This window comes from Mobula birostris, chromosome 3, assembly GCF_030028105.1.
Source record: "Mobula birostris isolate sMobBir1 chromosome 3, sMobBir1.hap1, whole genome shotgun sequence".
In the NCBI taxonomy this organism is placed as follows: Eukaryota; Metazoa; Chordata; class Chondrichthyes; order Myliobatiformes; family Myliobatidae; genus Mobula; species Mobula birostris.
In genome coordinates, this window is record NC_092372.1 from 10255497 (window position 1) to 10281848 (window position 26352).

The 26352-nt window shown below is 44.3% G+C and overlaps 1 protein-coding gene across 1 annotated transcript in view; it reads left to right on the forward strand.

Moving 5' to 3' along the window:
• Window positions 1-26352, forward strand: part of dcc (DCC netrin 1 receptor) — a 1002879-nt gene that overhangs the window by 929449 nt on the left and 47078 nt on the right. Inside the window, exons 23-24 of the mRNA XM_072252112.1 lie at window positions 13493-13655; window positions 24983-25212. Of these exons, the coding sequence (XP_072108213.1) occupies window positions 13493-13655; window positions 24983-25212 (393 nt within the window). The remainder of the gene's footprint in view (window positions 1-13492; window positions 13656-24982; window positions 25213-26352) is intronic.

Consider the following 26352-nt stretch of genomic DNA (forward strand, 5'->3'; position numbering starts at 1 on the left):
ACACCACTAATATCTTTAAAAAGAGCAGAACTATTATTAATATTCATTTTTTATTGACAGAACTCCTGCCCCACTGGAGATGAGAATCTGCTTTGAAAAATTGTAGAGCAAGTATATGAATTAAAATTAATTGGTGTCTTCTGAACTCTAGCAAGCAAGGATACAAGTAATATTAAATCTCCTTTCCATATGAGTGATATATACCCCTGACATAACCATTAATTTTGCTCTGTTCATCTAAGGAACTGCATAAGTACTTCAAAACATACGTAAATGTGTTAGAACACAAGAAATTATTGGAAGGGAGTAGTTGATTTTTTTTTCAAATCAGCTGTCTCAGAGCAACAAAATGCTGGAGGAACTCAGCAAGTTAGGCAGCATCTATGGAAATGAATAAACAGTTAACGTCTCGAGCCAAAACCCTTCAGCAGTTATGGAAAAGATGGGGACTGAAGTCAGAAGAAGAAGGTGGGGGGAGAGGAATCTGTACAAGCTGGCAGGTGATAGGTGAATCCAGGTGAGGGGGAAGGTCAGTGGGTGGAGGAAGGGGATAAGTGAGAAACTGGGAGGTGATAGGTGGAAAAAGTAAGGCGCTGATAAAAGATGGAATCTGATAGGAGAGGAAAGTGGGCCGTGGGAGAAAGGGGAAGCTGTCATTTTCATTTAATCTCATCACTACAGATTAAGTACTTTAAGGACTCATAAGCCACTTGAGAGCCCATAAGTAGATCAACAGAACGAAGACTATCATTCTCGACCTCGAGGGATAGCCACGACAACGACAAACTTTCCTAATGAGCATGATACAGTGGCTTGGTAACTTCACTGCCTAGTCCTGAGGTGGTGACCAACCACGGACAAAATCTATAAGATAAATCAGATAGCTCCTTAAGAGCTAAAAATCTTTAAAGCTTTAGGGGCAGGGCAGGGGGGGTGGAAGAGCATTTAATGACAATTCCTTCGGCGAGCCAGCAGAGGCAGGATGGAATGAATGGCTTCCTCCTCCCGTCTCAAAGGTTTAAGTTTAAAATGGTGCCACGGTGACGTAATGGTTGGCACATCACTTTTACAGCTCGGAATTCAGAGTCCAATTTCGGAGCCGGCTGTGTGACCACGTAGGTTTCCTCCATGTGCTCTGGTTAACAAAGCTTGATTGGTCATTGCAAGTTGTCCTGTGATTGGCTAGAGTTAAATAGGGGTTTGCTGGTTAGTTCAGCTCATTGGGCTAGAAGGCCCTGTTCCACACTGTATCTCTAAATAAATAACTGAAGTTAATTTATTTTCATAGTACATGTATGTTACCAAATGCTACTTTGAAATTCATTTTCTTGCAGGCATTTACAGTAAAAATAGATAAATAATAGAATCTACGAAAAAGTACATAAAGAAAGAACAACCAATATTTAGAAGTAGACAAAGTGTGTAAATAAAAAATTATACTGAGAACATGAATTGTAAAAGAATCCTTGAAAGTGAGTCTGTAGGTTGTAGTGTTGGGGTGAGTAAAGTTATCCATGCCAGTTCAGGAGCCTGCTGGGTAATAACTGTTCCTGAACCTGGTGGTGTGGGTCCCAAGGCTCCTGTACCTCCTTGATGGTCGTAGTGAGAAGAGAGCATGGCCTGGATGATGGGAATCTTTGATGATGGATGATGCTCTCTTGTGGCAGCACTCCAGGCAAATGTGAAAAATGGTGGAGAGGGCTTTGCCTGTTAAGAATTGGGCTGTATCCACCACTCCCTATAGACTTTTCTGTTCCTAGCTATTGGTGTTTCCGTACCAGGCTATGATGCAAACAGTTAGGATACTCTGTACTGTGCATCTAGAACATTCAGATTGAGGAAGGTGAGCAATACACTCATCCACAAGTCCATAGTCTTTTTCATAGTCATAGTCATAGTCATAGTCATACTTTATTGATCCCAGGGGGAAATTGGTTTTCGTTACAGTTGCACCATAAATAATAAATAGTAATAGAACCATAAATAGTTAAATAGTAATATGTAAATTATGCCAGTAAATTAAGAGATAAGTCCAGGACCAGCCTATCGGCACAGGGTGTCTGACCCTCCAAGGGAGGAGTTGTAAAGTTTGATGGCCACAGGCAGGAATGACTTCCTATGACACTCTGTGCTGCATCTTAGCGGAATGAGTCTCTGGCTGAATGTACTCCTGTGCCCACCCAGTATATTATGTAGTGGATGGGAGATATTGACCAAGATGGCATGCAACTTAGACAGCATCCTCTTTTCAGACACCGCCGTGAGAGAGTCCAGTTCCATCCCCACAACATCACTGGCCTTTCGAATAAGTTTGTTGATTCTGTTGGTGTCTGCCACCCTCAGCCTGCTGCCCCAGCACACAACAGCAAACATGATAGCACTGGCCACCACAGACTCGTAGGACATCCTCAGCATCGTCTGGCAGATGTTAAAGGACCTCAGTCTCCTCAGGAAATAGAGATGGCTCTGACCCTTCTTGTAGACAGCCTCAGTGTTCTTTGACCAGTCCAGTTTATTGTCAATACATATCCCCAGGTATTTGTAATCCTCCACCATGTCCACACTGACCCCCTGGATGGAAACAGGGGTCACCGGTACCTTAGCTCTCCTCAGGACTACCACCAGCTCCTTAGTCTTTTTCACATTAAGCTGCAGATAATTCTGCTCACACCACGTGACAAAGTTTCCTACAGTAGCCCTGTACTCGACCTCATCTCCGTTGCTGATACATCCAACTATGGCAGGGTCATCCGAAAACTTCTGAAGATGACAAGACTCTGTGCAGTAGTTGAAGTCCAAGGTGTAAATGGTGAAGGGAAAGGAAGACAAGACAGTCCCCTGTGGAGCCCCAGTGCTGCTGATCACTCTGTTGGACACACAGTGTTGCAAGCACACGTACTGTGGTCTGCCAGTCGGGTAATCAAGAATCCATGACACCAGGGGAGCATCCACCTGCATCGTTGTCAGCTTCTCCCCCAGCAGAGCAGGGCGGATGGTGTTGAACGCACTGGAGAAGTCAAATGACATGACCCTCACAGTGCTCGCTGGCTTGTCCAGGTGGGCATAGACACGGTTCAGCAGGTAGACGATAGCATCCTCAACTCCTAGTCGGGGCTGGTAGGCGAACTGGAGGGGATCTAAGTGTGTCCTGACCATTGGCCGGAGCAGCTCCAGAACAAGTCTCTCCAGGGTCTTCATGATGTGGGAGGTCAATGCCACCGGTCTGTAGTCATTGAGGCCGCTGGGGCGCGGCGTCTTCGACACAGGGACGAGGCAGGACGTCTTCCACAGTACAGGAACCCTCCGGAGCCTCAGGCTCAGGTTGAATACATGGTGAAGTACTCCACATAGCTGAGGGGCACAGGCTTTGAGCACCCTGGTACTGACACCATCCGGTCCTGCAGCCTTGCTTGGGTTGAGACGTTTCAGCTGTCCTCTCACCTGTTCAGCCGTGAAGCTCACCGTGGTGGTTTCATATGGGGGAGGGGTATAGTCATGAGAGCAGGCTGGGAGACTGTGAGGAGGGGTAGGAGGGGAGAGTGGAACATGTGTTGATTTGGGGCCGACAACAGATGGCTCATGTGGGGGATGGGCAGGGGTCACAATGTCAAATCTGTTAAAGCAGGTTAAGTTCGTTGGCCCTGTCCACACTGCCCTCAGCTCCTCTGTTGCTAGTTTGCCGAAACCCAGTGATGGTCCTCATCCCCCTCCAGACCTTTCTCATGTTGTTCTGCTGGAATTTCCACTCAAGCTTCCTCCTGTAGCTGTCTTTAGCCTCCCTGATCCTGGCTTTCAGGTCACTCTGTATTGCCCTCAGCTCCTCCCTGTTTCCATCTCTAAACGCCCTCTTTTTAATGTTCAGGATGTCCTTAATGTCCTTTGCCACCCATGGCTTGTTATTTGAATAACAAAGGACAGTTCTTGTCGGAACATTGCAGTCCACACAGAAGTTGATGTAATCCGTCATGCGTTCTGTGAGCCCATCAATATCCTGTCCATGTGGCTCACAGAGTGCCTGCCAGTCTGTCACCTCAAAACAACCCTGGAGTGTCTCATAAGCTTCCTCTGACCATTTCCTCACTGCCCTCGAGGTTGCAGGTTTACTCTTCACCAGATGCACGTAGCAGGGTTTTAGATGCACCAGGTTGTGATCTGACCTTCCCAGTGGGGGGAGGGGAGAGGAGCTGTAAGCATCCTTAACGTTAGCGTACATCAAATCCAGAGTCCTCTCCCCTCTGGTTGTACAGCTCACATACTGTGTGAAGTTGGGCAGTGTTCTAACCATGGTAACCTGGTTGAAGTCACCCGAGATGGTAATAAGGGCAGTCGGGTGCTGGGTTTGTAATCTGGCTATGACGGTGTAAATGATGTTACACGTCGACATCCAGACCTTTTCTGCTGTCCAGCCATGAGGTTGCACGGTGAGATCCTGAAACTTGTGAACTACATCCCATATCTTGGGAACGGCAGATATCAATGATTAAATTCACCATTATCCTCCACCTTTGATCAAAAGAGAAGATGAGTTCTTGAAAACAGGACCACAAGACTCATGGTAATGGTGATCTGATGCCACAATAGCATAGCAATTAACGTGATAATATTACAGGTCGAGAAGTCGGAATTCAATACCAACTCTGTCTGTAGGAATTTTGTACATTCTTCCATGAGCGCATAGGTTTCCTCCCGGTGCTCCTGTTTCCTCCCACAGACAGAAGATCTACCGGTTGGTACGTTAATTGGACGTTGTAAATTGTCCTGTGATTAGGCTAGGGTTAAATCAGTGTGTTGCTGGGTGGTGCGGCTCACTGGGCCGGAAGGGTCTGTTCTGCACTATATCTCTAAATAAAATAAAATCTCTGTCCTTCCTGATGCTTCTGAGGCCTGGTGATTCCACGTCAGGCACCTCAAAAAACTAAACAATACCACCCACACTGTCTCTGCTGCATAGTCTCGTGAGGAAAACTCGAGCAAGCAAGGGCATTTCCTTTGGAACGAAGGAAGATGAGAGGTGACTTCATAGATTAAGGTGTTTGATGTTGTGGTGTTCTCCTAGCTCGGCAATTAGCCTGCAGATGTTTCATCACCAGTCGAAGTGACACCCTCAGTGCACAGTTGTTGGTGTTTCTCTCTGGCAGTGCTTGTATTTAAATAGGCTCCCATTTGCTTGCTCCAGTCGTGATTGGTTATCCTTTCAGTTGATTTTTGAGTTCCATTGGTTCGCATTTCTTTGGCTCTTAAGGGTTCATGACTGGTTTCTGTTTCAATATGTTTGTCTATGGAGTTGTCAGAAAAGAGCCACACTTCTAAAAATTCACATGCCTGCTTCATGGTTGCCTGCACCAGAACCTCTGCGGTGTCCCTCTTGGTCTTCATGTACCGAGATCAGTGACAGTGGATCATGTCTGCATACCAACACACATCAAAGTTGCTGGTGAACGCAGCAGGCCAGGCAGCATCTCTAGGAAGAGGTACAGTCGACGTTTCGGGCCGAGACCCTTCGTCAGGACTAACTGAAGGAAGAGCTAGTAAGAGATTTGAAAGTGGGAAGGGGAGGGGGAGATCCAAAGTGATAGGAGAAGACAGGAGGGGGAGGGATGGAGCTAAGAGCTGGACAGGTGATTGGCAAAAGGGATATGAGAGGATCATGGGACAGGAGGCCCAGGGAGAAAGAAAAGGAGGAAGGGCAAGGGGTATAGTCAGAGGGACAGAGGGAGAAAAAGGAGAGAGAGAGAAAGAATGTGTGTATATAAATAAATAATGGATGGGGTACGAGGGGGAGGTGGGGCATTAGCAGAAGTTTGAGAAGTCAATGTTCATGCCATCAGGTTGGAGGCTACCCAGACGGAATATAAGGTGTTGTTCCTCCAACCTGAGTGTGGCTTCATCTTTACAGTAGAGGAGGCCGTGGATAGACATGTCAGAATGGGAATGGGATGTGGAATTAAAATGTGTGGCCACTGGGAGATCCTGCTTTCTCTGGCAGACAGAGAAAGTACGGTCAGTCTGTGTTCCTGTAAGCAAGTTGAGAGCTTAAGTCCTGTCTGGCTGATGTAGTTCTTGTTGAAGTCTCCGCAGGTGAGCCTGCACACCACATTGCTTTTGTCGGTTTTCCTTACTGGTACCTTGGTTCCTGAGACTTTCCTGTACTTATAGTAATTTATAGTTTTTATAAAAGATTATGTATTGCATTGTACTGCTGCCACAAAAGGACAAATTTCATAACATATGCCAATAATATTAAACGTGATTCTGATTCTCATTCTGAAATCTTGACCATCATAAACAGCAGGGATCTGATAAAAAGGAAGGCAGTAGCTTAACTTCACAAACAATACCATGGCCTCAGGAATAGAAGAAGCATCATGATTCACTCTTGCACCCTCCTTTCTTTTCTTCCCTCACAGTACTGTCTAGCGCGTTTCATTCGATTAGTTTCACTGCTCCAAGTAGCAATCTGCGATTAATTATTCTATTTCAGTTCCAATGTGTGTGTTTTACCTGCTGTGCTAACAACCTTTGATGGTGATTGCAGTACTTGTACGCGTTGCTCCAAACTGCAGATTTCGTCTAGCTGGCTGATATTGGTTGTCTGTCGTATCTAACGATGACAGGAAAGCTGTGCTGGGACAGCTTTTGAAGTGAAAAAGCTGTCACACTGGGGTAGTTCCACGGTCTCCACCTCAGAGCTCTGGCTCCAGTGGTACAAGTAGTTGGCTGCAGTGGGTGACCATGGGTGTCCATGATTTCTTCTGTACCTTGTCATGCCCTTCAATCTCCAGAGAGTGTTGCAGAGCTGCCTTCCTGGCCGTTGGATCTCACTGTCGAGCTCGTCCGCCCAGTCCACCAGAGCTGACTTTGCATGCTGGGACAGGCATGTCCCTGTCTCACCTGGGTGTGAGTCCCACTGGCTATCCTCATCTGGTTTAGCCCGACTGTCAAAGTGGATGCTGCTGCTGTCACCTGCAGACAGCTACTTGAAACCACAGGTGTGAGCTGAGAGCCCTGATGGGATCAAAGGCTTGTAAGCTGCACCGGACAGGGCACAACAACCCCTTCACCAGAGGTGCAACCCCTTACACCCCACAGGCTGATAATAATCCGTGAAAAATGATGCTGCTAATTCCTCTCACAGATGGTGGGTTTCTCCTCTCTGATATGAGTGCATCCCACCCAACTACTGTCTGCGATGCAACCATTTCTGTTACGTCACACACAGTGGCTCTAGACTGCCGAAAAATGCATCAGTGGCTTTCATTAAATATAGTATATTTGATGCAACAACCTACTTCACTTTACAAGGGCTATGGTCCTGGTGCAGGTCATTGGGACGAGGCAGATTAATAGTTTGGCAAGGACTAGATGGGCCAAAAGGCCTGTTTATGTGCTGTGGTGTTTTATGACTGTACAATTGTGAGGATTCTTTTATGCAATACATTACAACTTGGCTCTGTAAGTATGCCTAATAAAATTTGAATTTCAGAATCAGAATCAACACAAGGTTCCAGAGATGCTGAGAATTCAGCGCAACAAATTCAAAATGCTGGAGGAGTTTGAGAAGTCAGGAAGCTTCTATAAATAAATAAATAATCATCTTTTTAGAAACATAGAAAACCTACTGCACAATACAGGCCCTTCGGCCCACAATGCTGTGCCAGATATGTACTTACTTTAGAGATTACCTAGGGTTACCCATGGCCCTCTAGTTTTCTAAGCTCTATGTACCTATCCAGGAGTCTCTTAAAAGACCCTATCATATCCGCCTCCACCACTGCAGCCGGCAACCCATTCCACGCACTCACCACTCTCTGTGTAAAAAACGTACCCCTGGCATCCCCTCTGTACCTACTCCCCAGCACCTTAAAACTGTGCCCTCTCATGCTAGTCATTTCAGCCCTGGGAAAAAGCCTCTGACTATCCACACGATTAATGCCTCTCATTATCTTGCACACCTCTATCAGATCACTTTTCATCCTCTGTCGCTCCAAGGAGAAAAGGCCGAGTACACTCAACCTATTCTCATAAGGCATGCTCCCCAATCCAGGCAACATCCTTGCAAATCTCCTCTGCACCCTTTCTATGGTTTCCACATCCTTCCTGTAGTGAGGTGACCAGAACTGAGCACAGTACTCCAAGTGGAGTCTGACCAGGGTCCTATATAGCTGTAACATTGCCTCTCGGCTCTTATACTCAATCCCACAGTTGATGAAGGCCAAGGCACCGTATGCCTTCTTTACCACACAGACAACCTGCGGAGCAGCTTTGAGTGTCCTATGGACTCGGACCCCAAGATCTCTCTGATCCTCCACACTCTGATCCTTTTTAGGCAAAGACCCTTCATCAGGACTGAAAAGGAAGAGGGGAGAAGCTTTCTGACCTCCTGACTTCCTCCAGCTTTTAGTGTTTGATACTCTGGTTTATTATCACTGACATATATCATGTTTTTTTTTGTTTTGTTACAGCAGTACAGTGCGAGAAATAGAAGTTACTATGAGCTACAAAAATAAATAAATAGTGCAAAACTTTGTTGTCCATTCTGAACAATGATGGCAGAGGGAAAGAAGCTGTTCCTAAAACATTGAGTGTGTGTCTTCAGGTTCATGTACCTCCTCCCCAATGGTGGAGGACATGACCTGGATGGTGAGGATCGTTAATGATGGGTGCACTTTCTTGAAGCACTGCCTCTTGAAGACGTCCTCAGTGGTGGGGCGGGTTGTGCCTGTGATGGATCTGGCTGAGTCTGCAACCCTGTGTAGCCTCTTGTAATCCCGTGCATTTGGAGCCTCCTTACCAGTCGGTGAAGCAACCAGTCAGAATGCTCTCCATGGTACACCTATAGTAATTTGCAGGTCTTTAGTGACAGACCGAATCTCCTCAAACTCCTAATGAAGTTTAGCCAGTGGCATGCCTTCTTCGTGATTGCATCACTATGTCGGGCCCGAGGTACATTCTCTGAGCTGTTAATGCCCTGGAACCTGAAGCTGCTCACACTTTCCTTCTCTGACCCTTCAATCAGGACTGAAAAGGAAGGGAGGGGAGAAGAATCTTAGTTATCCCAATTTCTCTAACTAATTAGATCTAGAGTTTTTAGATTAGATTTTTTTTAGATTGTGAGGACACTCAGTCCTCATTTATTGTCATTTAGAAATGCATGCATTAAACAATGATACAATGTTCCTCCAGAGTGATATCACAGAGACACAGGACAAACCAAGACTAAAACTGACAAAACCACATAATTATAACATATAGTTACAACAGTGCAAAGCAATACCGTAATTTGATAAAGAGCAGACCATGGGCATGGTAAAAAAAAGTCTCAAGTTATTTCCTATTTAAAGGTTTACAGACTAACCTTCCCTATATTTGAAAACTAATTGAATTCCTATTCTTAAGTATTATGGTAACTTCAGTTTCAGTTCAAGTCAGTATGTCTACAAACTGAAATTCAAGTTCAGAAATTATATATCTATACAGCTTAACTCCTTTCACAGCAGTTCTCCAACATCACAACTTTTAAACAAAGTAAATCTCATTCAATAACTTATCAAAGTCTTTGCAAAAATAATCAGTTCTTGCAGAAAGTCAAATTCAGATCCTTCAGATGAAAAATAAGCATATACATATGACCGTATTAAATCCTCTATGACATGAAGCATTTCATTCCCACGCTCGTTCCACGATCTTGGGTGGCTCGCCATCTTGTTTCTTGGTTCATTGGATGAGTAGTTGACTATCCACAAAAAGTCAATTCACAAACTTATACAGAAAAAAACCTGATCAAATTCCTTGGTGTGATTTAACAGAACTAAGTTCCCCGTTACATGGTAGAGATCTTGGACATTCGTCTCTGCCGATATTGTCTCGTTATAGATGCTGCTTGTTATAGCTGTAGCTTTAGTAGATCTTTTATCATTATCATCTCTCCTCCAGGGGTTTCACCCTGAGGTTTTCAGGTAAGTAAGGTAGAGATACCAACTATTAACTCCACTTTTAACAACATATATCTTTAGTTTCTAATAGTTTATTGCATTTCCCTCGCTTTCCCACGCTGCGTCAGCCACACCTCGTTCTCACATAGCTTTTTTTTATCCAAGTTTTCTTTTTTTTAAAATTCTGTAAATCTCATTTTCATCCTTTCACAGATGGAGCTTTCTAACATTACATCTTTGGGTTTAATTAATCTGAGTTACATAAGACTTTTGCATAGTCCTGTAGAGTTTTTTGCTGCAGATTCCTGCTTCTGCGGTACCTTGTGTCTACGTCTCACTGTCAGTATAGTTCTCTGACATAGCAAAAAGAGGATGTCATTTCAATATCAGTACTACTGTGCAATTTCTAGTTCATTTCTGAAATCCTTTACTCAGTTTGGAATTGGTTCATTATTGTCACATGTACTGAGATACGGTGAAAAGCTTGTCTTGCATATTGTTCATGTGGGTCGAATCATTATTGCCTTGAGGTAGAACAACGTAAAACAATAACAATGCAGAATAAAGTGTAACAGCTACAGAGAAAGTGCAGTACATAATCATTAAGTGTCACGTTGTACGTCGTGTCAGTCATGGTCTTTCCATGACCACAATTGTTCTTGGCAAATTTTTATACAGAAGTGGTTTGCCATTGCCTTCTTCTGAGCAGTGTCTTTGCAAGACGGGTGACCCCAGCCATTATCAATACTCTTCAGAGACTGTCTGCCTGGCATCAGTGGTCTCATAACTGGGACTGTGATATGCACCATCTGCTCATAGGACCATCCACCACCTGCTCCAATAGCTTCACATGACCCTGATCGGGGGAGCTAAGTAGAGGCTACACCTTGCCCAAGGGTGACCTGCAGGCTAGCAGAGGGAAGGAGCGCCTCACACCTCCTTTGGTAGAGATCTATCTCCACCCTCCGCCCAGTCAACACTGTGCAGGATCATAACGAGGTAGATTGAGAGGTCAAGAGTCCATCTAATGTTTTTAGAGTTTGTTAACAGTCAGATAGAAACTGTCCTTAAGCCTGATGGTACATCCATTTGACTTCAGCAAAATATTCATTGTATGAATTGTGAACCTTTCAACATAGGAAACATCACCTGCCATGATCTGTCTCCTGACTTCCAGTACCTACAGTATCTACTACCTTCTGAGCATCTTCTGTGGATTGCAAATCAACTAACCTTACTTCCAATATTTACCACTTCGTTCAAGCTGATTTCAATGATTAGCATAAGCTCTGCTCAGGTGCAAGAAAGAGGATTCTTTTAGTAACACACATGAAATGCTGGAGGGACTTAGCAGACCAGGCAACATCTATGGAAAAGAGTCAACAGTCGACATTTCGGGCCGAGACCCTTCATCGGGACACTCTTGTTGGTATGGGATGCTGAGATGATATCAAAATGGGTATTGTCAATTTCCCTGCCTTTGGTACTGTTCAGACTTACCCCAGCTGCCCAAAATTTCAGATCGGATTGCTGATATTTCTTCCTCCAAATGTAAAAGGACAGTTAGCTACTTTCAGTATCCCGGTAATGTGACACTGGCAATAATAAAAGATAGCAACACACATCAAAATCACTGGTAACGCAGCAGGCCAGGCAGCATCTCTAGGAAGAGGTACAGTCGACGTTTCGGGCTGAGACCCAGATATATCTTTTTGTGGGGGGAAATGGTGAACACGAGATTCTGCAGATGTTGAAGATTTGGAGCAACACACACAAAATGCAGGAGGAACTCAGCAGGTCAGGTAGGATCTATTTGGAGAAATAAACAGTCAATGTTTCAGGCTGAGGTCCTTCATCAAGGACGGGAAAGAAAGAGGGAAGACACCAGGATAAGCTGGTGGGGAAGTGAAGGGAGTATTACCTTGCAGGTGATAGGTGAAGCCAATGAGTGGCAGGGGGAAGTGGAGTAAGAATCTGGTATTTGATAGGTTTAAGAGGTAAAGAGCTCAATAAGAAGAAATCTGATAGGCAAGCACAATGGACCATGGAAGAAAGGGAAGGAGGAGGGGCACCAGAGCGAAGTGATGGGAAGGTGAGGAGAAGAGAAGAAGGTGTGAATGGGGAGCCAGAATGGGGAATGATAAAAGGGAGAAGGGGGAAAGGTGAAGAATTACCAGAAGTCAGAGAAATCAATGTTCATTCTACCAATTTGGAAGCTACCCAGATGGAATATGAGGTGTTGCTCCTTCAACCTGAGTTTGGCCTCACCATGACAGTAGAGAGGGCCATGGACTGGCATGTCAGAATGGGAATAGGAAGTTGAATTGAATTGGATGGCCACTGGGAGATTCTGTCTTTGAGGTGGACAGAACAAAGATGCTCGGCGAAGACTTCTTACTGGACAAGCTGATTCTGGAAAGGTGCTCACAAAATCATGTCTTGGAAAAACAACAGAGTTCTTGTTTTTAATTTATCCTTTGTTCTGTGATAACTCACTTTCTGCAGAATGATTGAATGGAAGAGGCTGATTGTAACAGACCTGTTGGCAATCTGTCAATGAGAGATCAGCAATTCTCGAAACGTAGTTGAAATAGAAAAAGAACGAAGTGTTGTACTAATCAGGCCTGCCACTCTATCACAATCAGTGGTGCTGTTGCTCAGTGCATTAGAAATGCTCACCTTACGTAGCCTACCCTGTCCTGATCTTCCTGGCAATTTCACCTGTTTACACATTTTCTAATCTATTCAATATACGTATACCCTGTACTGTAATTGATTGATTGATTTCTTCTATGTTATGTATTGCATTGAACTGCTTCTGCTAAGTTAACAAATTTCACAACACATGCCAGTGATAATAAACCTGATTCTGATTCTGATTCTGATCTTATTGTACAAGAAGTCTGTTCAAGTGTCTGATAACAGTTGGATGGAAGCCATCCTTAAGTCTGGTGGTACATGTTCTCAGGCTTTTCTATCTTCTGCCTTTGTGACATTTTGTGGTATTGTACTCCTGGAAGAAGCTCATTATCAGAACAATGTGGAAGCTTTAGAGAGGGTGCAGAAGAGATTTAACAGGATGCTGCCTGGATTAGAGACCATGTCTTATGAGCAAGCCAGGGCTCTTTGCAGCGAAGGAGGATGAGAAGTGACATGATAGAGGTGGACAGGATAGTAAGAGGTATAGATTGAATAGACAGCCAGGATGGAGGAATGTATGGGGGGGGCGGATTTCAGAGGCAAGTTTTTACGCAGAGAGTGATAGGTGTATGGAACATGCTGCCAGGGGTGGTGATAGAGGCAGATACATTAGAGACATTTAAGAGACTCTTAGATAGGCAGATGGATGATATAAAAATAGAAGCCTATGTAGAAGGGAAGGGTTAGAATGATCTTAGAGTAGGTTAAAAGGTCAGCATAACATCATGGGCCAAAGGGCCTGTACTATGCTCTGATGTTCTATGATCTCTGAAGCTAAGAAAATTCTTCCAATGTCCTCAGTTTATATTTTTGGGACCAATTTTTGAATGAATATTTCATGCCATTTTTTTTTCTTCCAGAGCCTCCTATTGGTCAAATGCATCCGCCTCATGGCAGCGCGACCCCTCAGAAGAACGGAAATCTGCTGGTGATCATCGTGGTCTCCATTGGAGCAATAATGGTCGTGGTGGTCATCGTTGTTGCTGTGATTTGTACCCGTCGATCCTCAGCACAGCAGAGAAAGTACGTTTGCATTTCATTAATGCCTGATTGCTGTTTCCTTACAAACATTCTCGTAGTGTCGTAACATTAGAAGGAAGTCACCTGATGTTTAACACAAGAGATTCTGCAGATGCTGGAAATCCAGACTAAAACAGACAAGGTACTGGAGGAGCTCAGCAGGTCAGGCAGCATCAATGGAAATGAATAAACAGTCAACATTTCAGGCCAAAACCTTTTATCCGGACTTAATGATGAAGGGTTCTGATGAAGGATCTTGGCCTGAAATGTCAATTGTTTATTCATTTCCATAGATGCTGCCTGACCTGCTGAATTCCTCCAGCATTTTGTGTGCCTCACCTGATGTCTACGTGTTAACCTGCGTGTAACTGAGACGTCTACACCCACAAGGACAGCATGGTGGTGTAGCGGGTATCACAATCGCTTTACAGCACCAGAGATAGAGGTTCAATTCCCTCTACTGTCTGTAAGGAGTTTGTACATCCTCCCCATGACCACATGGGTTTCCTTTGGATACTCCAGTTTCCTCCCCTATTTCAAAGATGTGGTACCACTCTGCCAGATTTCCAGTCCCCTTCCCATATGCTGATTCATCACCACCTTTGATTCAGCCAGCGGCAGTGATGTCATCAGCAAGATGGCATTGGAGCTGTGCTTGGCCACACAGTTATAAGTGTAAAGTAAGTTGGGGGGTGGGGAAGGAATTCAGAGGTACAGTACTGTGTAAAAGTCTTAGGCACATATTGATAGCTAGGGCACCTGACGTTTGCACAGTACTGTAGTAATTTGATGTATTGCACTGTACTGCTGACGCAAAAAAAAAACAAACTTCATGATATATGTGAGTGATGATAAACTTGATTCTGGTATGGGTCTCCATTGTGGACTGAGAGTGGGAAGCGGGCAGGGAGAGGGGAATCACCATCAGAAAAAGTGGAAGGGAGAGGAAAGGGAGCGGGAAGCATGCAAGAGACATTCCGTAATGACCAAATGACCTTGCCAGGTGTCTCAGTACGGGTGTGTCTGCACCTACACTGCGCCACCCCCTGGCACTCCTTCTCTGCCACCTGTCCCATACCCTTCTCACAGTGCTCAACCCTTGCCATTCTCAAAATCCGTTCCTACTGCCAGATTTACAAACTCGCTCTCCACTCCACGTTGACAAATACAGCTCTGTGAAAAGTCTTTGGCACCTTAATATCTATATGTGCCTAAGACATTTGTATAGCACTGTATGTTCCAACAGTTTTGTGTTTGTTGTTACTAAGGCTTTATTTTTAATGCCAGATTATTTAATTAATTGAATTAAATTCCACCCGTGCCTCTGTGGGATTTAAACTCATGCTTCAAGAATATTTGACCATTACGAGTCATGATTTAACAAAGGGTGGAGTGTATTACAGGGTTCTATACTTAATATTGATCTGTCGATTGGAAGGCATGAGCAAAAGCAAAGAAAAAATATTTCTCTTTCAGGGTAAGATTAGAATTAGAAGTCATAGGTTAAGGGTGAAAGGTGAGACATTAAAGGGAGCATGATGGGGAACATCTTCACTGAGAGGGTGGTTCAAGTGTGGAATGAGCTGCCAACAGAAGTGATTGATGTGCGTTTGATTTTAACATTTAAGTAAGACTCTTGGTAGTGTGGAAGATCGGAGGGATCTTGGGGTCCAAGTCCATAGGACACTCAAAGCTGCTATGCAGGTTGACTCTGTGGTGAAGAAGGCATAAGGTGCATTGGCCTTCATCAATCGTGAGATTGAGTTTAAGAGTCGAGAAGTAATGTTGCAGCTATAAAGGACCCTGGTCAGACCCCACTTGGAGTACTGTGCTCAATTCTGGTCGCCTCGCTACAGGAAGGATGTGGAAACCATAGAAAGGGTGCAAAGGAAATTTAGAAGGATGTTGTCTGGATTGGGGAGCATGCCTTATGAGAATAGGTTGAGTGAACTCAGCCTTTTCTCCTTGGAGTGACAGAGGAGGAGAGGTGACCTGACAGAGGCGTACAAAATATTGAGAGGCATTGATCATGTGGATAGCCAGAGGCTTTTTCCCAGGGCTGAAATGGCAAGCATGAGAGGGCATAGTTTTAAGGTGCTTGGAAGTAGGTACAGAGGAGACGTCAGGGGTAAGTTTTTTACGCAGGGAGTGGTGAGTGTATGGAATGGGCTGCCGGCAACGGTGGTGGAGGTGGAAAGGATAGGGTCTTTTAAGAGACTCCTGGATGGCTACAATAAGCTTAGAAAATTAAAGGGCTATGGTTAAAGCCTAGGTAGTTCTAAGGTAGGGACATGTTCGGCACAGCTTTGTGAGCTAAAGGGCCCGTATTGTGCTGTAGGTTTTCTATGTTTCTATGTTTGTTTTAAATTTGGATAGGTAAGTTGATGGGAAAGGTAGAGATTGCTATGGTCCAGGTGCAGGCCGATGGGACTAGATTAATAGTTCAACACAGACTAGATAGGCTGAAGGGCCTGTGATTGTGTTGTAGTGTTCTATGACTCTAATTAAATCAGTCTATCTAGAGCAGGGGGTCCCAAACTGAAGTCTATGGATACCTTTCTTAATGGGATTGGTCCATGGCATAAAAAAGGTTGGGAACCACAGATCTAGAGGTATTAAAACTACCTTTGTTATCACTGAAATGTGTACAATATTTTCAGATGACAGCTCAGTTTTGCTAATATTCAGTTAATAGGGCATAGAACATAGGACATATTTATGATCTGTGAAATTATATTTTGATTGACATGGTAAAAATCAAAGATAAGTGTAGTTTATTTATTCATACAATATGTTCTGACGTATTTCATCTTAAATTATTTGCTATATTCAAAGGACCTATTACTTGTCTTAGCCATGGGAGATATTAATTTTGTTTATACAAATATTGAAGTGTGAATTGTAAAGACAGTCCATGTAAGACAATTATCTTAATATCCACAGTAACAAGGCGGAGATTAATATAATAGCTTTGTGCGAATTGTTTAATTGCGAAATGACTAGTGCACCACTTGGTACAATTAAACAACTTGCATTTATATTGGTCCTGTGCTGTAATAAAACATCATATGTGCTTCACAAGAGTGATTATAAAACGTAATTTGACATCGAGTTACTTTAGGAGTTATTAATGCAGGTGACCTGCATGGTAATCAAAGATTTTACATAGAGAATGAAAAAGCATTCAGTTGAGTCAGGAAATTCCAGTTAATTGTGGAACGGCTTCCAGTGAGGCAGGAAATTCCACTCATTTGTGGAATGGGTTCCAGTGAGGCGGAAAATTCCAGTCAATGTGGAATGGGTTCCAGTGAGGCAGGAAAGTAAACTAAAGTTGATCATGGTATTTTAATTGGAGAAGCACAAAAATTGCTAATGTGTGTGTGGTTTTTGAAGGCTCATAAGCCTGCTCTGAACCCAAACTGCAATATGCAGAGTTATAGAGCACTACATCACAAAAAGAGGCACTTGGGCCCATCTAGTCCATGCTAAACTGTTATTCTGCCGAGTTCCATTGGCTCACACCTGGGTCGGCCACCATACCTCTCCCATCCATATACTTATCCAAACTTCTCTTAAATGTTACAGTCATTACCACTTCTGCAGGCAGTGTGCTTGAGAAATCATGAGATGTCTTCTGCTGTCTGCTGGTCTAAGAATCCAAGGAAAAGGACTGGGGACCTGAAAGTGACCTGTCCTGGAAATGGTGGTCTGTCTGAGTGTGTCAATAGGTTTCAATAGGTACATTTAATGTCAGAGAAATGTATACAATATACGTGCTGAAGTTCTCTTTCTTCGCAACCGTCCACGAAATCAGAGGAGTGCCCCAAAGAATGAATGACAGTTAAATGTTAGAACCCCAAAGACCCCCCAAGCTCCCCCCACCCACGCATAAGCAGCAGCAAAGCCACGACCCCAATAGCCCACCAGCAAAAAAAAGTATTGGCACTCCCCCTACCGAGCTCTCAAACGTGTAGCAAAGCATCAATAAAGACCCAGACTTGAAGTACCCCTAAGACTACACCTAATTCAACATACCACAGGCTCTCTCTCTCCATATTTAGGGAAAAAGAGGTGTTCCCGTTTCACAGTGAGAGCAGAGACATAACAAATCAACTCACTAATTAATGGTGTTAAATGTCTGTTGCATCGCTTTTTCTGAGCTCTGTGCCCAAAGAACTTGGGTCTCTGGACACATAACCAGCAGTCAGCTTGTTGCTTTTGATCTTCCATGTATGCCCACAACACATCAGGTGGTGGCACTGGCCTCAAATCCGCCCGCCTCCAGAGCCACGAAAATCCTGCACCCTGAAGGCATGCTAGTCTTCCAGGCCACGTACTTAGTATATTGAAAATCTACCGGTCGTGAGGTCTTGAGAGTGGGTCCCACTTCCGCAAAGCACCGAAGTCAGCATGTAACTCCAGATCAGGGTCGTCAAAAGAACCTTGAAAGGGAAAAAAGAGATATCAAAGAAGGAAATAGAGCTGTTTCCAAAGATGCAAGCAAAAGAGTCTCCGTTTAACGCCATCATCCTCCTAAGCTCCGCTCAATGGATAGAGGTTGGGAAGGATGGGAAAGGGTCTTGTCTACCTATTGTCATTCTGATTTGTTGTTGTTGTTGCTTGCATTGTTCTGCTGATCATTGTGGGCATGCTATGTTGGTGCCAAGATGTGTGGTGACAATTTCGGGCTGCCCCAGCATACTTGGTTGTTAACGCAAATGACTCAGTCCACTGCATGTTTTGATGTACATGTGATAAATAAATCTTAATCTGAAACGGATGGTCCCTGTAAGGGAGGTATTCCTATAGTGCTCACAAACATGAGAAAATCATGGGGGACTTCAATATGCAAGTAGATTGAGAAAATCAGGCTGGTGCTGGATTCCAGGAGAGTGAATTTCCAGAGTGCCTACAAGATGGCTTCTTAGAGCAGCTCGTGGTTGAGCCCATTGGAGGATTAGTTGTTCTGGATTAGGTGTTGTGCAATGAACCAGAATTAATTAGAGTGCTTAAGGTAGAAGATCCTCAGGGCAAGTGATCATCATATGATCGAATTCTCCTGTAAATTTGAAAAGGAGAAGCTGAAGTCAGATGTGTCAGTATTGCAGTGGAGTAAAGGGAATTACAGAGGCATGAGAGAGGAGTTGGCCAGAATTAACTGGAAAAGCACACTGGCAGGGATAACAGTAGAGCAACAATGGCTGGATTTTCCGGAAGCAATTCAGGAGACACAGGATATATACATCCCAAAGAGGAAGAAGTATTCTAAAGGCAGGATGACACAACCATGGTTAGCAAGAGAAATCAAAGCCAATATAGAAACCAAAGAGAAGGCATATAATAGAACAAAAATTAGTGGGAAGTTAGAGGATTGGGAAGCTTTTAAAAACCAACAGAAGGCAACTAAAAAATTTATTAATGAGGTAAGGATGGAATACGAAAGTAAGCTAGCCAGTAACATTAAAGAGGATACTAAAAGCTTCTTCAGATACATTAAAGTGTAAAAGAAAGGCGAGAGTGGATATCAGACCACTAGAAAAAGTTGCTGGAGAAGTGGTAATGGGGACAACGAAATAGCGGGCAAACTGACTAAGTATTTTACATCAGTCTTCATGGTGGAAGACACTAACAGTACGGTGGAAATTCCTGGTGTCAGGGGTCATGAAGTGTGTGAGGTTACCATTATTAGGGACAAGGTTCTTGGGAAACTGAAAGGTTTGAAGGTAGATAAGTCACCTGGACCAGATGGTGAACACTCCAAAGTTCTGAGAGAGGTGGTTGAAGAGATCATGGAGGCATTAGTAATGATCTTTCAAGAATCACTAGTGGCTGGAATGGTTCCGAAAGATCGGAAAATTGCAAATGTCACACCACTCTCTAAAAACTGAGCGAAGCAGAATAAAGGAAACTATAGGCCAGTTAGTCAGACCTCAGTGACTGGAAAAAATTTAGAGTTGATTATTAGGGATGATGTCTCAGGACACTTGGAGGCACAAGATAAAATAGTCCATAGTCAGCATGGTTTCCTCAAGGCAAAATCTTGTCTGACAAATCTGTTGGAATTTTTTAAAGAAATAGCAAGTAGAATAGGCAAAGGAGAATCAGTTCATGTTGTGTACTTGGACCTTCAGAAGGCCTTAGACAAGAGCCACACGTGAGGTTGGTTATCAAGTTACAACCCCATGGTATAACAGGAAAGATCTGAGCATGGATAAAGCAGTGATTGATTAGCAGGAGGCAAAGGATGTGAATAAAGAGAACATTTTCTGGCTGGCTGCTGGTGACGAGTGATGTTCCACAGGGGTCTATGTTAGGACCGATTCTTTTTACATGGTATGTCAATGATTTGGATGATGGAATTAATGGCTTTGTTGCAAAGTTTGCAGATGGTATGAGGATAGGTGAAGGGGCAGATAGTTTGGAGGAAGTAGAGAGGCTACAGAAGGACATAGATTAGGAGAATGGGCAAAGAAATGTCAGATGGAATACAGTATCAGGGAATATATGGTCATGCACTTTGGTAGAAGAAATGAAAAGGTTGACTATTTTCTAAATGCAAAAAATGAGGTGCAAAGCGACTTGGGAAGTCCTTGTGCAGGATTCCCTAAAGATTAATTTTCAGGTTGAGTCTGTGGTGAGGAAGCAAATACAATGTTTACATTCATTTCAAGAGGAGTAGAATAAACAAAGCAAGGATGCAATGTTGAGACTTTATAAAGCACTGGCGAGGCCTCACTTGCAGTATTGTGAGTAGTTTTGAATTAGAATTTATTTAAATCTTGCATTCATTCCACAACTTGAGAGAGTAAAAATCTTTGCGTTATGAATCTGTTGCAATGTACAGGCATGTGGATTTAAAAGTCTAATGGCTTGTGAAAAAAAACTGTCCCATAGCCTGTTGATTCTGGCTTTAATGCTGCAGTAGCGTTTGCCATTCTCCGTGGATTGTCACCTTGTCGCGGTGGAGAGGCTTCTGTGGTGCTGAGATCCCGAGAGCGATGCCGTCTGGAGCTATACTCCGGGTAGGGTCACCCATGGTGGTAAGGTCGAGGGTGAGGTCCCTGACAAAGAACAATCCAACCAAAACCTCAACTGTGGAACAGGCAGAAGAAGTTACTTTAAACTCTATGGCTGTGACGGCGGATGAAGGCAGCAACAAATCCATCAGCTCCAATCGTCGTGGTTTCCATGCCATTGGAATCAGTTGGTTGATTTGTGAAGTATCGTGTGCTTCTTGGAGTGCAACATCAAGTACACATTAAACAAATACACGCACAGGCGTCTTCGCTCTGTGGACGACGACGAGAGTGTTTGCCGGACGGAAGCAGCTGAAGCAGTTTGTGGTTGGGGTGACTGGTGTCCCCAATGATCTTCCTGGCCTTCTTTCAGCCCCCACCGCTATAAATGTCCTCAATGGAGGGAAGTTCACATCCACAGATGTAATGGGCTCTCCACACCACTCTCTGCAGTGCCCAGCGATCAAGGTTGGTGCAGTTCCCGTACCAGGCGGTGATACAGCCAGTCAGGATGCTCTCAGTGGTTCCCCTGTAGAAGGTCTTGAGGATTTGGGGCCCATGTCAAACTTCTTCAGTTGCCTGAGGTGAAAGAGACTCTGTTGTGCTTTTTTGCCACAAAGCCAGTGTGAGATCATCGGTGATGTGTATACCGAGGAACTTGAAACTACTCACGTTCTCAACTGCAGACCCATTGATGTTGATCTCCGTACCTCCTGTAATCCACAATCAGCTGTTTTGTTTTTTGGACATTGAGGGAGAGGTTGTTATCCTGGCACCACTGTGTCAGGGTGTCAACCTCTCCTTTGTAGGCTGTCTCATTACTGCCAGAAATAAGGCCGATCAGAGTTGTGAATTCTGCGAATCTGATCAGCAGATTGGAGCTGCATGTGGCAGTGCAGTCATGGGTGTAAAGGGAGTAGAGGAGGGGGCTCAGAGACAACACTAGGGGGCACCTGTGTTGAGAGTCAGAGAGGCAGAGGTGAGGGAGCCCATCCTTACCACCTGTCAGCGATCTGATAGGATGTCTAGGATCCAGCTGCACAAGGTGGGGTGCAGGCCGAGGTCTCTGAACTTCCTGTCAAGTCTGGGCCCCTTATCTTTAAAAGGATGTGCTGAAACTGGAGAGGATTCAAAGGAGGTTCACAAAAATGATTCCAAGATTGAATGGCTTGTCACATGAAGAGTGTTTGATGGCTCTGGGCATGTATTCACTAGAATTCTGAAGAATGAAGGGTGACCTCATTGAAACCTATCAAATGCTGAAAAGGCCTTGATAGAGTGCATGAGGAGAGGATGTTTCCTATGGTGGGAGAGTCCAGGACCGGGCAGACAGTCTCAGAATAGAGGAGTGTCCTTTTACAATGCAGATCAGGAGGAATTTCTTTAGCCAGTAAGTGGTGAATCTGTGGAATCCTTTGCCAAGGCAACTGTGGAGGTCAAATCTTTATGTACATGTAAAGCAGAAGTTGATGGATGCTTGATTGGTAGCGGCATGAAGGGATACGGGAAGTAGGCAGGAGATTGGGGCTGAGAGGAAGATTGAATCAGCCATGATGAAATGGCAGAACAGACTCGATGGGCCAAATGGCCTAATTCTGCACCTATATCTTATGGGTTTATGGTCTAAAATCTGTAGATGCTGGAAATCAAGAGCAACACACACAAAATGCTGGAGGAACTCAGCAGGCCAGACAGTATCTATGGAAAGGGTAAACAGTTGACACTTTGAGTCAAGGGTGGATAAAAAGATGGAGAAATTGGAATAAGAAGGTGAGAGGAGGAGCGGAAGAAATACAAGTTAGTAGGTGATGGGTGAAACCAGGAGAGGGGGAGGGGTGAAGTAAAGAGCTGGGAAGTTGATTGGTGAAAAAAATGAAAGGTGGGAGAAGGGGAAATTTGATAGGAGAGGGTAGAAGATCATGGAAGAGGGGGAAGGGGGAGGAGCACCAGTGGGAAATGACAGAGAGATAAGATGAGAGAGGGAAACGGGAATGGGGAATGGTGAAGGGGGTAGGAGGCTGTTAAGGAAAGTCTGAGAAGTCGTTGTTCATGCCATCAGGTTGGAGACTACCCAGGCAGAATATAAGGTTTATATAGGATATACAGGAGGCTACTACTCCAGCATCACCGGATACAGTAGATGAACCCAACAGACTCACGGTGAATTGTCGCCTCACTTGGAAGGACCCTGGGGTCCTAAGTAGTAGTGAGGGAGGAGGTGTAGGGAGAGGTGTGACACTTGTTCCGTTTGCATTCCTATAATGCTCTTAGGGAGGTATCTCCAGGAACTTAATCCAGTGACAAAGAGGGAAAGGTGACACATACAGTATCTAAATGTGTACGTTACGTAACTTAGAAGCATTCTAACAGGTGGTGGCACTGACTTGCACCTGTTACTGTTGGCCCCCTAATTGCTTGAGAAGGTAAGTATAGGAGGGTTGTATGTAAGCAGCCTTGGCAGATATTTCTGTAAATGGTGCACACTACTGTCCCAGTACATCAGCTGCAGAAATTGTGAATCTTTGGGTGGTGGTTAGGGTGCTGCTCAAGTAGATTGCTTTGATCTGAATAGAGCCAAATCTCAAAGTTCAAATAAATTTATTGTCAAAGTACATATATGTCACCATATACAACCCTGACATTCATTTTCTTGTAGGCGTACTCAGTGAATACAAGATAAACAATGATAGACTGCACTCAAGAGGATGGACAAACAATCAATGTGCAAAAGACTGTGAAAATACAAAGAGAAAAAGATGAAATAATAATAATAACTTTATTTTTATTAATAACTCAGCCAGCTCCATCATGGTCACTTGGCCAATGTAAATTCTTGCTGTTATCAAATTTCTACACATGTACTCTGGAGAGCATTCTAACTGGTGTCCAGAAGCACTAATGCACAGGATCAGAAAAAGGCATAGATGATTGTAGACTCAACCAGCTCCATTATGAGCAATAGCCTCCCTACCACAGCCTCAGAATAGAGGAATGTCCGTTTAGAAACGAGATGAGAAGATTTTTTTAGTCAGAGAATTTGTTGTCACAGGCTGCTGTGGAGGCCAGATCATTGAGTATATTTAAGGCAGAGGTTGATAGATCCTTGATTAGTCTGGGCATGAAGCGATACGGGGAGAAGGCACGAGATTGGGACTGAGAGGGAAATAAATCAGCCACGATGAAATGGCAGAGCAGACTCGATGGGCCAAATGGCCTAATTCTCCTCCTATATCTATGGTCTAATATTCACTTTCCAGGCCCACAGGGACTTATATTAATTAGCTTGCAGCAAACCAGACAACACAGGCTAAGCTATTTGCATCATTGTCACGGAGTTCAAAGAAGCTTGCATTCAACACTGATTTTGTCACTTAGCACATCGAACATGATCACAGGTATAGCTGATCAATCAGTGGTTGGGATATTTCTGTACTCAGAGAGTCACACCTCACAGCACTATTTTTTTCTCTAGGATCCCTGTCAATCAGTATGAATTACTTTGTCCCAGCAAAACATCTCATGTAGATAATGCTAACCAGTATCTGGAATTATCTCCTCCTTGGTAGGGAGGGGGAACCAACCACTCAAGCAATGGGTATTGGCAGCTAACCTCATTGTAGAGACTAGACAGGAGAGTAAGTTAGTCTTGATAGAGTGGGTGGATACAGTATAACTCCCCAGAGTGAGGGTACCTGTAGATACGTAGAAATGCATGCATTAAAAAATGATACAACATTCCTCCAGGATGATATCACAAGAAATCACAGGACAAACCAAGACTAAAACTGACAAAACCACATAATTATAACATATAGTTACAACAGTGCAAAGCAATACCATAATTTGATAAAGAGCAGACCATGGACACAGTAAAAAAAAGTCTCAAAGTCCCGATAGACTCATCATCTCACGCAGGCGGCAGAACCTCCAGGCGCCGCCAACTTGCCGGTGCAGCACCATTGGAAGCACTCGACCGCAGCGGACTCTGAGTCCGTCCAAAAACTCTGCGCCTCCGGCCAGCCCCTCCAAGCACCATCCTCTGCCAAGCACTTCGATAGGGCTTAAACTTTTCTTCTGAGTGTAAGGCTTTGCAGACAGTGAACCCCCAATTCCATCACAAGGAGTTCATGACTCCATGAAAACTATCTCACTATTTTGATCTCTTTTTGCACTGCTTGTTTTTTATATTTCTTATTGTATCATAATAATTTCTTGGGTATTACTGTATTGCTTACGCAAAACAATAAATATCAGAACATTTGTCAGTGATGATAATCCTGATTCTGATTCTGAGTAACTTTCTTCTCTACACAGAAAGCGTGCTGCGCACAGCGGTGGCAAGCGAAAAGGGAGCCAAAAAGACCTGAGACCACCTGACCTCTGGATACATCATGAAGAAATGGAGATGAAGAATATTGAAAAGCCTTCAGGGCCTGAACCATCCGTGAGAGATTCACCCATGCAGCAAAGCTGCCAGGATATAACCCCTGTCAGCCATAGCCACTCAGAGAACCAGCTCACCAGCAAAAGTGGCTCCCATTCAGGTAGGCCCAAGTACTTTTATAAGATCCTTAGAATCATAGTGCACTTAGTTACTTATGGCCTGTTACACCACTGGCATTTAGGGCACCAACAAAGGCCTTCCATCTCTGGTGCTGCTTCCTTCATTGTGTCAGTAACTTCCTCTTGGTTTTCAACTCTGTCAGTCAGGCAAGTCCTGGATGGAGACTCAAGAATACCGTTGCACTCAGGTGCAGAAGGATTCTTCATTGCTGTTTCTGTAACAATTTGTTTGACCAGTGAGGGATGTTAGCCCTGAGCTGACCTCCTGAACCTGGAGGACTGGTGGACCACTCTTAGTCTGGTCTCTACCGGCTGTCCTGTTTGGTGTAGGTGAGCCAACCAAGGGCCAAAGCATAAGGCCCTGACTCCAGCGAACATAACTCTCTGGGTCATTGAGGCATGCAAGCCCCCAAACCCAACTACAGCGTTGTGGCCCTCTTGGAGGTCATAGTTCACTACAGCACAGGAAGTGTTATTTTGCCTAGTCCCACAGTCCTCTGAACCCCTCCCACCCATGTACTTATCCAAACTGCTCAAATCAAACTGGCATCCAGCACTTCTGCTGGCAGCTCATCCCACGTTCACACCACCCTCTGAGTGAAGAAGTTACCCCTTATTTTCCCCTCAAACAGTTCACCTTTCACTGCAACACAAACAAAATGCTGGAGGAACTCAGCAGGTCAGGCAGCATCTGTGGAATTGAATAAGCAGTCAATATTTCGGGCTGAGACTGCTCATCAGGACTGGAAAGGAAGGGGGAAGATGCAAGAATGAAAAGGTGGAGGGGGTGTGGAGAGGAAGGAGGCTAGCTGGAAGGTGATAGATGAAGCCAAATGGCTGGGAAAGACAAAGGGGTGGAGAGGAAGGAATCTGATAGGAGAGGAGAGTGGGCTATAAGAGAAAAGGAAGGAGGAGGGACATCAGGTAAGAGGCCAGAATGGGGAATAAAAGAGGAGAGGGATATTCATGCCACCAGGTTGGAACCTACCAAGACAGAATATATGGTGTTGCTCCTTCACCGGGAGTGTAACCTCACCTTTCACCCTTAACCTAAGACCTCCAGATCTAGTTGCACCCAACCTGAGTAGAAAAACTGCTTACATTTACCCTACCTAAGCACT